The sequence below is a fragment of the Accipiter gentilis genome, chromosome Z (assembly GCF_929443795.1).
Source record: "Accipiter gentilis chromosome Z, bAccGen1.1, whole genome shotgun sequence".
NCBI classification, from domain to species: domain Eukaryota; kingdom Metazoa; phylum Chordata; class Aves; order Accipitriformes; family Accipitridae; genus Astur; species Astur gentilis.
This window is the reverse complement of record NC_064919.1, coordinates 75,718,629-75,731,469: the sequence shown is the minus strand read 5'-3', so window position 1 is coordinate 75,731,469 and position 12,841 is coordinate 75,718,629. Positions and strand designations below refer to the sequence as shown.

Here is a 12,841-nt window from a genome sequence, read left to right as displayed (position 1 = left end):
GTTCCCCATTTCAATCTGAGGAAGAGTTCAGGAATAAGTACCTGGTAATACAGAACATATTAAATACTGTGGAAAGATTGTACGAGTACTACAATTTGATATTTAACTTGAGTTTCTATAGTATAATAAATACAGCATTGTCTTGTTAATCTGTTGTATGTTGTCTTTTATTAAATTTAACCAAGCGTAACACTTAGGTCACTAAGGGCTTGTGCCCCTTCAAAGAGTTAATGGACAACATACCTTGTGAAAGTTGGAGTGGAGAAGTATGGGGGGTTGGAGGATACTGGATATTCTGCTGCTTTGCAGTTTGCAGCCTTAGGTTTATGCCTTAAATTACCTTCTTTGCAGCACAGCACTATTGTAAATGCTTCTTCTTCCTATGCACAATATAACTCCATACAACTTCTCTTGCATTTAGTAAAGATCTAAGGAATTGCTATATTGTACAAAATAACTGATGGATGGGACAACACTTTCCCTGACCTGCCACAACCTTTGTGTTATGGGTGAAAAAATGACATTTATACAAGCAATGTCTGAATAATGGTGGTTTAGAGGACAGGGTGTTATCACCAATACATTTAGCATTTAATAGACTGTGCTTTAAAACGCTGTACAGAATTGGGAGAGTAGCATGGCTTTAGCTAGAAGTAATAGTCCTGAACTTGGTTTAAGTACCAGGTTCAGTGTTGGAAGAGGACAAACGTTTCTGTCTGTTGGTTATGATGGCAGCTGTACTGGACGCACCACTGACCTTTTCCTAAGTAAAAAAAGTTACTTGGTAGCTCCGAGCAATCCATACCAAAAACAGCTACACAGGTAAGTCTCTGCATTTTGCCTAAAGCATGAAGGCTTAGAAACCATTATTTAAAATAAACTGCACAGTAAGTGACAAGAAGCTGAGCACGTGAAACACTTGAAAGTTGAAATAAGGCACAGGACAGCTGAAGCTATCTGTTAAGTTTTTTTATTTTTATTACATAATGTATAAACACCACTTTGGAAAAAAAGGAGAAAAAAAAAAAAGAATGACAGGTGTAGTTTAGCAGAACACAGTGTGGACTGGCCTCAATGAAAAGACCATGGATTTGATTCAGCAGGTAGAAGAGGTGCAGAGTTCACTGCCAGTCCAGGCAGATGAAATCAGTGTTAAACCAACACAGTCCTGTCACAAAATACTGTCTACCAGTTAAGTTGTCTGTATGGCAATCCTTTGTGATAAAGGATCCTTAAAAAGGATTCTACAATTCTTTGCTTACTGTTTATCTATTATAGATCTCTGATTCATCCTAGTTATTTAAATTAAGCATTCACCAGTAAATGCTTCAATAGAAGTGCGATTAAATATAGACAAAACCAGTAGAGGCCACTCATGAGTAGGTCAGGTTTCTAGTTTGCTGAGTAAGTTAGGAATTTGACTGTGAAATCTCTTACTAAGCCCTAAACCAGATCGTACTTTGGGTCTGTAGGGCCTGAAAACATTGCCTTTTAGTCTCAGCATTCATAATAAAGAATGACAGGCATCTTTAAGAGGTATGCACCCTGATCAGACTAATCAGTCTCCAGCACGCAAATGTTTCTAAGTAAGTCAGGGACAGAGTTTCTGCAGTAAATTTGTCTATGCAGGTATTCAAGGATCCTTTCAATACCTAAACCTCTCATCTAATACAGTAGCAAAGTCCTAGGAAGTCATAAATTAGTGTTAATGGTGTTGGTGGGTTGTTTAGGTTTTTTTGAATCTTAACAGCATATTGACTAGTATACTAGACAGAGGCACATAAACCATCCTTAGCTGGTTACAGATGGATTAGGAATAACTAAAACACCCTAGTCTCTGTGCAGCCAACTTTGTAAAGAAAGATTAGTCTTTTGCATCCTTACCTTTAGACCACTTTTGCAGATTATTTTAGACATTAAGAGCTTTATTCTGATAGTTCCTGAAATTACCAAGTTTTGAAAGAGTATTTGGCTACTTTCATTTTCCCCTTCTGGTGTATAATCATGATAACTCAAGCAAACAGTGTAAATAACTCAATCTGCAGCACACTTAAAAGGTGAAATCTACACAAACAGTGCTAGCTTATTCAAAAAGCTCCATCAGTATCACATTTTCCTAGAATTGAACGGTCTGGTCAAATAAATTTCCTCTAAATTCTGGTTTAGAGTGAATACGAACACTTAAGTAGTAGAAGGAAAAAATCCTTTATCCATTTCCTCCACCTATAAGATCAGTTTACATTTTGTGGTTGGCAATAAATACACTGATTGGCCACACTGGAGAACATTTCCATTAGACCTGAGAACATCTGTTTCAGAAGTCTCTTCATTCAAAAGTATTTTGAAGAAAACTCACTTTTGGAAATAGATCTGTAGTAGACAGGACAAAACCCATTTGTTTCAAGTCATGTAGCATAAAAGTTCCTGTTGTAGCAATCTTCATTTTGCCAAATTCTGCCCTCCCATCTATGCAATTATCAGCAGAGACTTTCAAGGGCAGTCATAGTTCACAGTTTCTCTAAAACATTATCTAAAAAGTAACTTCCTCTTCTATAATCAGAGCTTTTTTCCTATTATTGACTTGCTTACCTAACACATGATCAGAGGCATGTAAAATTAAAATTAATTTGTTGCCAATTAAATATCAGTAGAATTCAGCATAGGACTTCAAGATTGCTGGGGAAGTTAAAAACACATACTTGGAAAATTGCGAGAGATACAGGTATTAACTTGCGCTCCCGTTACTAGCACCCAGCACATCTCATTCTTCTTCAATTATAAAGAAATTCAGAACATAAAATTCCAAACCATTCAACTTAATAAGGCCAAATACCTTTCTTAATGATTAGCCACCTACGTGCACTACTGCAACTGAACGCCTGCTAGCCAGCTAATCCATCCAGTGAAGAAGTATATCATACTTCATCATGTTTTCTATAGTTTGTATAGTCCTATTAAAGGGCTCAAGAAAACCCTTGGGTTTCAAGTCCCTCTCTAGCCAAAGAGAAAAGGTAAGAGCTACCTCATTCAAGATGTGACTAAACCAGACTTTTACTTCTGATGTAAATCTACAAAGTAGAAAAAATACTGGAAGAGAAAAAAAAAATTGTCACAAGTTGTATGAAACTACAAAGTTGTAAAATTTTTGAAAAGCATACAAAAGGTTTGTATTTCCATTTCTATTATGTCAACATCAGGATTTACGAAAATCTATATATCCTTTCATCAAATTGCTAGATTGACAGTCAACTTTTCTACAAAAGTGTATGTATGAAGGTGTTTAGTTTCATCAGTCGCAGACTGTTACTACAAAAACTGTACATCTGAATATTTAATGCTACTGACTTAATACTTGAATCCATCTACCTGTTCTTCCATGCTTGCCTTAGAGGTTAAAATGTCAATTTTCACTGAAGTTAGAGGTAAGACTTCGGATACATTTCTTTTCCAGCAGACACAAAAAGAGCTTAAATATCAGGCTAAGGTTTCCCCAACCCAAAGGAATGAAAAGCATCTCAAGCTTCTTCCGAATGCTTTTGCATACAAAAAGGCCTACTTCCAACATAATGCAGCATTGTGATGTGCTGTCTATCTCCAGGAGTTCCCTCTCTGGATCCAGAATTGTTTCAGCAGAAGATGCTAGGGTCCTTCATTCTTCCAGCAGAACAGTGCACAGTGCATCCTCTGTATCGATCATTATTGAAGCTATCGCCCCATCATTGAACTCAAAAGATGTTCCTCCATCTACAACCATACATGCATCCCAACAACGGGAACGGACACAGACTCTGCAAAAACCCAAAAAATAAGTTTTCACGAAATAGCTTAAAAAAATTAAGTATTTCATTTATCTGAACAGTAAGACTGGTTCTTGAACATTCCTTTGTGTGAGTCAGTAAATGCTTAATGCTTCTTCTTAGAGAAGAATTTAGTGTACTACTAAGCACCAGAATCCCCCCAACCTATCAGTACTTTGTATAGACTTAGCAGTGAGTCCAGAGAAGACTTAAGGACTTGTTCAAATGGACACTATTGCTCCAAGAGTCTAAGAACAGCCTATAACATAACACTTGATACCAAAAGCTGCAGTTTAGGTGTATTTTTCAAAGAAAGCTACTGATGATCCCATTTAATAGTGATTTACTTAATCTTTCACAGAAAAGTTTTCAGTTGACTTAGGATTCTAATGTATGGTCTTCATGTTAAGTAGAACATGCGGTTTCAACTATTAATGCTTAAGATTCAAATAATTTAGATATTAATACAGTCTATTTTGTTACATGAGTCATTCACAGAGAGAAGGGAATGTCATTTCAAACAAAGTTGAAGATCAGAATGCTTGTCAGGCAACATCATAAATGGATATTGCAGCATATTACTGTCAATATTAGAGTTTGACTACTATATCTTTAAGCTAATAAATTTAAGCTTATAAAATTTAAGGTGGGTCTTCTAAAGCTGGACAAGACAGAATAGAGCTACTAACCATCTTCCTCTTCGCTTACCTTTAAACGGAAAACTGACTCAACCATTTGAATTCGTCCTTTCACATATGTGGAAAGTGAGAACACTATTAAATAAAGAGTCCTTCAAACTTTTTTCATATTGCTAGACGGGAACAAATAGTTACGCCAAAGCAGCTGCAAGACTGCAGTCTCATATGGATATGCTTGATTGCTTCTGGCTTAGGCTTTGATCTAGACAATATTTTGATCTCCAAAATTTAATCAACAATTATCAAGTGACTTACATTTTCAGGAAGACACATCTTTCACAAATATGAAAAGCTTGGAAGCACAGCCACAGTGTCAAAGCTTAATTGGCCTGTGCGTGACTAAAACACAGCCAAGTCTGGACACTGCAGAAGAATGTGGAAGCATGTTCTACTCCTCCATTTCATTCTGGGTAGCTACTATGTCAGATACAGAACAGCAATGGGGAGGTGTCTAGTATCAAGAGCTAAAGATCAACTGTGACAGGCAGCAAATTCTACCTAAAAGAGGAAAAATGGGCAGATATCCCTCATAAGTATGCAGACATTTGTAGTTCCAGTATAGTTTTTATAGTATATCCCATGCTGAGGACTCCAAATAAGACAAGACTTAGTCCTGTAGAATCCATGGATGAAAATGCAGCTATTTGCTCCTATTTTAACCTCTCCTCATTACTATCTCTTAAGATTTACTCAAGAACTCCCACATTCAAATGACTATAAAGCAGTAAACATTTAAAGACATGACACATCCACAGTGGGCATCAAATATGTAAAATTTAGTCACAGTAGCCAGAGATGTCCTTTATTACTAGGTCATAAAATGTTGTAACACTGATGTGGCTCAAAAGGAGGAGAACTTGGGTCTTCTTTGAGTCAGAGCTCCTATAGGCATTTGTTTTGATATAAAATGTTGAATTAACATTTAATTAATACTGAGATACTGTATTGTTCTCAGCATAGCTATTCTGAATATATAACTAACAGTAGCATGTGTTTATATTTAATTGTGGCAAGCTCCAGAAAAATCACAAAATCGTAGAATCATTGAGGTTGCAAAAGACATTTGAGATCATCAAGTCCAACCGCTCATCTACACTGCCAAGTCCACCACTAAACCACGCCACTAAGCACCATGTCTACACATCTTTTAAATATCTCCAGGGATGGTGACTCAACCACTTCCCTGGGCAGCCTGTTCCAATGCCTGACAACCCTTTCGGTGAAGAAATTTTTCCTAATATCTAATCTAAACCTCCCCTGGAGCAAGTGCCCTAAGTTAAAATGACTGAATTACCAAATAATTTAGTTTGGAGGGGCATCTAGTCCAACCTTCCACTCAAAGCAGGCCTTACTTCAAAGACAGATTAGGTTGCTTAGGGCCTTGCCCAGACAAGTTTTGAGTACCTCCAAGGACAGCGATAGCAGTCTCTGGGCAACCTGTTCTACTGCCTGACCATTCTTGCTGTGAAAAGGAATTCCCCTTTTTTATCAGAATCGTACATCCTATAAACATCATGGCTGTTGCCTCTGCTCTGAAAAGACTTTAACTCAGTCTCCTGAGTTAACTGGATCCACCCTGCTTAGTCTTGTCTCCTCCAGGCTAAACAAAAGCACCATTTGAGGCTCTCCTTTATACATGTTTTTTGGCCCCCTAATCATCTCAGTGGCCCTTTCCTGAATTCACTCCAGTTTGTCAATGCCTGTGTCTCATACTGAGGCAAATGGCACACGCCCAAAACTGGGCACAGTGAGATTCTTTTATTCTGCAAGATTATGCATGGATCAAACATTAAAAAGGCATAACACAACTTGGAAACTTTTTCTTCCTGTTGTTATGAGAACAATACTTGAGCCCCTCAAAACACAAGCTGGATGTTGAAACACTTCAAGGGAAACTCCTGGATTACTCGTACTTTGACAAATACACAGAATTAAATAACTCTCCAGTGACTGCTACAGCCAACACTTACTTTGAAGAGAAGCCACGCTGCCTGCTACTTGAGAAAACTCTGTTTACAATAGGTTCTCGAATACTGAAAAACATCTTTGGTTCTTCTGGACTGTAGAGCAGGGACTCATTGTAATCATTTGTTACTGTAAATAGAGAAATCAGCCATTAGTTTTTCCAGAGAAAATCAGTTATTCTCAGAAACATGCATTCCTCCAGGAAAGAGCAGCCTCCCTACCAAGAGGGAATATTGAGTCTTCCCAGATGTTTAATAGCCTTCACTTGCAAAAAAAAAAATTAATTTTACAGAAGATTCCCTTCAGTTCTATTGCATGACGAATACTCAACAGCTCTCTTCAGGTGATTAAGTGTCTCCAATCTTAGAAATGAAACTCTCCTGTAGATCTATACATACTAAAGTCTAATAAAGTGCCTTCATATCAGGTCAGACATTTTTCACCAAAGGTGCCTAAATAATGTTTGTAAGAAAGACTAATATTGCAAGAGTGCTAAAATACCAAAAGCAGTGCTGAGTATGAGTACAAACAAAATGAACTAGTCAAAGTTAAGAAACCTTAAAGAAATCATGCTTTTTTCACTAACCTTTTTGTACTAGTTCCGTGTTCAATGGCATAGTCAAACTTCCATGCTTTTTAGCTGTTGAGCCAAGAGAAAGAGCCCCAATTAGATAGGTGTATCTTTCTATAAACTTGGCCAGTAATGCCACACTGTTCACTCACCGATCTTAAGGATCTCTTCAACAGCTTGATGTGCTACCTTGTTAATGTTATAGGACCTAGACAGAGAAGTAGAAGTCTCATTTGCTAATCAATACAACTTGGTAGCAAAACAAAACAAAACCAAAACAAAAAAATCTTGCATACAGATGAAGAACTGTGTTTAACATGAGGAAGAAAAAAAAAAAAAGAATGCTATTAAGTGTGACATGACATCAGTTTCTTCAAAATAATGCCTTAAATTAACTCTTGGTTTGACATCTACCTGTGGCTTTGCAAACCGTAATAATCCATTAAGTGAAGTCTTCAGGAAAGAAGAGCATGTAGTCTCCTTATCAATAATCCTCCTGCCTTAAAACACCAATAATTGCTGATTTAAGCCTGCATTAAAAAAACTGAAGCATGACACTTCTACAGATTGTGTTCTTATCCCTTCTATCCATCTCTTGCTAATTAATTCCTTCCGTTAGTTCTCACTGATGGGACCCGACACTTTTTTACAAATATTATGCCACTTTGTCTGTACCCTAAGGTGTGGACTTGAATCTCACAAGAATCGGTGTATATAGAAAAGAAACAGTCAGATCAGACACTTTTGCATTTGCCACACTTGGATGCACAAGAAGTCAGCATAAAGCCTCAGTGTGAACCAAGTCTAAACTCAAAAAAAGTCTCCTTCCTGTGCCCAGGCTCCAAAGGCATTAGGTACTAATCACAGTTTCTGTGCAGCAGTACGACGAACATCTCAGTTGTCCAGGTCTCAATACAGCTTTAAAATCCTCAGTCCAGCACTTCTGTCATGGCAGTAAAACACCTCAGACTGCAACAGACATCCACTGTACATCTAACAGACTACAGAGCTGCTGAGGGTGGTTGTCCAAGGCTCTTGTCTTACACTTATGCTTACCTGCAAGCCTAAGCAGATGCTAGCAAGAAACTGAGATGCAGTTTGAAATTGTTCTCCCTCTCAAATAGATAGCCTTTTATTCAAGTTTTGGCAGCTGAAGGAGGCACTTTAACATTTAAATGCCTCTCAGTCCCAGGAGGTCTGAAATCCCAGGAAAGCCCCTAAACCACAGGCTAAGGAAGATCACTCCACTGAGGCTTGGCATCAGTTTAGAGAAGTTCAGCAGTACACACTAATTACAGCAATGGAGATGGGAAATCCTGGAGTTCACTCCCTGGTTCTGAGATTGCTCAGTACAGAGTGTATAAGCAAATGAAATGCATAAGAACAGCTTTGAACTAAGACTGTACATTCCCAAGGTACTGAACACTAGGAAAGTTCCCCTAGGAGTCTGCCAATTTCATCCTTGGCAGCCTACAGGACTAAGTTATGCTGACTGAATACAAAATTCTGAATTACAATGAAGAGTAAAACCCAGTAACCATGGTTACAGCATGAATATTCATTTCTGAATTTCATTAAAAGCTTCAGTTTTAGTTCATCGTAGCCTGCCACGTAAATCCTGGGCCTGTTGTACAACTTGAAACTATAAGCACAGCCAGATTTCCAAATGAAAGAGGCTCTCACTGTACTCATCTTTCACATCTCAAAACTAAATTGATTAGACTTACATGCAGTACTGCAGCTTGTTTAAACTGAATTTAAGATAATTTACCCCTTTGATTAAGCTAGCACAGCTCTGCTTAGATATGCCCATCTTTGTTTAATGGGAATATTTTGGCAAAGAGACTGGTGCCCTTTCAATTAAGTCTGAAAGAGGCAAGAGGCTTGGAAGGAGAATGGGCAGTAGGTGAGCTAGAGAACACAACACTGTTTCCAAGTACATGTTTTCCCATTCTTCTTAGAGCTTAGATTTTTATAAGTTTTCTCAGCTACTTCATGCAAGCATTTTAATTTTAGCCCACAAGAGTAGTTCAGAGATCCTCCCAATATGCTCTGCAAGTCCAAGCAGAAATCTTGTTCCCTCACCACCCCCAACCATTCATCTCCATGTGCAGCATGCATCACCAAAATCACACCTAAGGTAAACTTCTCTCTCAACGCCTCAGCTCCTCACCCTTTCAACTCCTCTCTCCATACCTAGAAGTGAGGGGTGCTCTGCTCTTCTCAGACACCTGAGAGCTTTGAACCATACCGACAGCGAGAGTATTTGGACATAACTGACATGCATTGACTTACCCATGGCACAAGAGAGTCTCAGTATGGACAAGATGCTTAAGCAAAATAGGTCTATCTAGCTTATCTGAAGTGATATTTTCTATCAAAGCAGGAACATGTACTTACCATGCTTTTGATCCTGTTCCAGTACACACATTAAGCCCTGAACTCTTCTGTTTTTCCCAAGGACCATCATCAACTGATATCTCATAATACGAGGCCCTATGAAGCGAGAATTTAAAACTGGGTTTGCAGGACTTAAAGTTCTCCCTGAATAAGACAGAACACACAGCCTTATCAGGTACATAAAAATTTAGAGGGGCTAGTTTCAAATCTGGATGACAATTTCACAGGCTTTGCACAGTGTTTCCGATTTGGCAGCCACTTTTGATTCACTGTTTCATAGCAGGTTTTATAAAGGACAAAAGAGATTTGCAGCATGAACTTTTAGGCAGTTTTTCTGCAGCCACTTTTCTTATTAAATTATGCACAATTCACCTGGGAATAGCTTTGTATACAGGCAGGGTTTGCTGGACTTAAAAATGAAACTACAAATACATTACCTTACTTGCATTAATTGTTGAACTACCGAAAAACAATGTTTATGCTGTAATTGGGTCTCATAAAATTACATCAAGGAATTCTAAGAGGTAAGGCACTCCAACGTCAGTAAGTAATAGCATGGCTTCAAGCTGAATTCTTGCTCACTTCAGTAATTAAAAATCCACTGTGATTCTTCATGAACAGTTTTAGTTTACAACAGTCAGCAGGCTTACTTTTCTCTCCAGGTCAAATTCTTCCTAAAACTCCGATGTAATAAGTCTTGGGGCACAATCATCATTCTGCATGGTATTATTCATATATCAGGGGATTCCTAATGTTAGGCCTAGCGAGACTGGACAGTCTCTCTCTGTAAGCTTCAGAACATCCAGGGGAATATTTATGAACTAAAGTTGTTGATGTTCATTGTGCCTAATTCAAGCAGTATAGGACAGTCTTCAGACTAACTGTTACCCTCTTAGAAAAACACCACATTCACTGTATTCAACATGACTGAGTTTCACCTTTCTTAGAAAAAGCAGCACAGCTGGTTTAGGTGATGAATGTTTAAGTCTGGATCAACTAGGAAAATACCTCTTGAGTATTTGGTGTCAAACAGTTTAGACTCTTAGTAACTGAGGGCATTTTGTGTACTCACTCTTGAGAAGATGGGAAGATGAAAGAACTTCAAGCAAATTAAGAATACAGGTGCACAACTTGATTCAGTTTAAGATAATTTTTGCAAGCTGGGTATGAAAGGTGGGGGTTTTTTCCTTCAACTTCCTTGTTTTCTTAACTGACATGCAGAATAATACCTTGGAAGAAGCACTTAGAGTCATTTTGTCTTAATATATAGCAGACTTGTGTATTTGAACCTTACAGAAGATTCATCCATGTGACATCATTATTTAAGTCTTCAAGTGTAAGGTCCTATTAACACAATATTTATTACTAGAGATTTGTTCCTACAGGCATTGTGTTTCTCAATGCTTCTCAAATATACTGGAACCAAAGAGCACACTGTATTTGTGACACAGAAGTAGAGAGCTATTATAAAGTGTTGGAAAGCAGCTTTGTGTTTCTCTATCACTGTATGTTAAAGAAACTTTTTAGAATCTTGAAAAAATTAGGTTTGATTTAGTAGAGAGCAAAATTTGTATCTCTTTGAGACTAATTCCTTCTGCCAGTCTGAGGCTGCAGTCCAGATGGAAGATAAAGCACTCATGGAACATTTATACTGTTTCCAGCAGCAATCACAGTGTCCCAGGCACTGTACAAACACAAGAAGATGTTACACTCTAAAGTTAAAAAAAAAAAAAAGATACAGAATAAAGGGAAAAGGGATATAAAATACAAGTAAAAGTTTGGCCAAATCCTGACCAAGGATCAGGTTTTAATTCCTTTCCCACAGCCCCAGTCACATTCCCCACATCCTTCTTGTTACTGTTTGGCTGGCAGAAATGCATTGATCTTCAGGACAGAAATGACAGTTAAGTGTATCCTGAATAATACAGTACCAGGATTTGATACAAACTCATTTCTTAAAACAAAGAGATAAGTGTTTTCCCACAATAACAAAGCTTCTGCTAAAGGCAGGCTGATACCTTTGCATCTAATGACAGAGAGGCAGGGAAACAAGTACTTGGTCATGCTAAAAAGCTATTTCTGCTTGGTCATGCTAAAAGCTTATGAAAAGATACTTCAGAAGAGATGCAAGAGAGGAGGAAGTTTAATGACAGACATTTAAATCTGCAATCCACTATAACGTTGGTAACCGAAGGCATTTGGTTACATAAGAACTAACCAAGAAAAGACAAAAACAATGAGGAGGAAAGAAAACCGCCAGGAATAATGATGAAAGAATGGCCAGACAGGAAGGTGGAAAACCAGAAATTAACATCACTACACTTACATCTCTGAAAATACACTTTGTAATCAGCAACAATACAATCAGTGTTATATAATCATGCACTAGAACTAAAACTGACAGCAAAGACATCCCATCACTGATTGTCCATTGCAATGTCATAAAAAGAAATGAAGTCAATTGTGCCTTGCTGCAACAACAAATAATTAAACATACCTGGATGAAAGAGATTCCCCAATGAAGACTTCATTGAGTGCTCTCACTGGTAAAAGATGTGGACCAGAAATGTCAGATCCTGCAGATAATGAATATAACAAGTTTTGAATCATGGTTCTAAATCCCAAATTTTCAAAAACAATCCACAACTCACTGAAGGACACACTCTGCTGCCTGGGTTTGTATTCTAGACCTAGTGCTCCATTTTCTTCAAGGACTCAATTTTTCACTGATTCAGTCTGTAGCCAGTCACTGTTCTTTACTGGAGACTACAAATATTTGAACCAAGGTCAATAAGGCAATGACACTTACGTTCAGATATTGCTTTCCCTGAAAACTCATGGGCAACCAGGCAGATTGAAGTCTTCTCTTCTGTCAGTCACTCTTCCACCCTAGTTAAATTCACTGACAGTGACTTAACAGACATTTCTGATAAAGTTCAAAGAATTAGACTTTATACCACAGGGTAATGAAGGGGGATTAACAAATCATTCATGTTGACTAAGGATGGCTCAGTGAGGAAATGCAGTGCTAGACACAGGTTAAGGATAGAATCATGCATACTCAATCCATCATAAAGAAAACAGTCAAAGGTGTCTGATGACGGAAGAATTATCCAGGGAGAGATTCTCACTTCTAGTTTTTCATTTGATGGCTGGCAGTCTGTGACCAGCTTTTTCAATTGTGAAGCAACCTACCTCAAATTTAGCAGAAGTTAAGAGTGCGCAGACACGCACACACGCTTTTAGTGTGGAACAGCTGAACACACGGTAAAATGTTCATGTAGTAACCCCCAACCTACAGTAACCCTAAGAGACAGCATTTTAAAAAAGTTCAGGTATTTTGCCAGCAGATAATACTATTTAAAAACATCTCTAAATTAACTGTTAATAGTAAAACTGGTTCTAAGCGT

General features: G+C 37.9%; 1 protein-coding gene across 6 annotated transcripts in view; it reads right to left on the bottom strand.

Moving 5' to 3' along the window:
- Nucleotides 1-954: 954 nt before the first annotated feature.
- The window catches only part of NADK2 (NAD kinase 2, mitochondrial), a 367,514-nt gene continuing 355,627 nt past the window's right edge, over nt 955-12,841 (bottom strand). For 5 of the 6 annotated variants that reach the window (XM_049796491.1, XM_049796492.1, XM_049796490.1 and 2 more), the window contains exons 7-12: nt 11,929-12,007; nt 9,432-9,575; nt 7,184-7,239; nt 7,047-7,100; nt 6,466-6,589; nt 955-3,788 (exon numbers count right to left, since the gene is read on the bottom strand). In XM_049796491.1, the coding sequence (XP_049652448.1) occupies nt 3,650-3,788; nt 6,466-6,589; nt 7,047-7,100; nt 7,184-7,239; nt 9,432-9,575; nt 11,929-12,007 (596 nt within the window). In that variant the 3' untranslated portion in view covers nt 955-3,649. The remainder of the gene's footprint in view (nt 3,789-6,465; nt 6,590-7,046; nt 7,101-7,183; nt 7,240-9,431; nt 9,576-11,928; nt 12,008-12,841) is intronic. The other variant, XM_049796488.1, reaches the window with a different exon arrangement.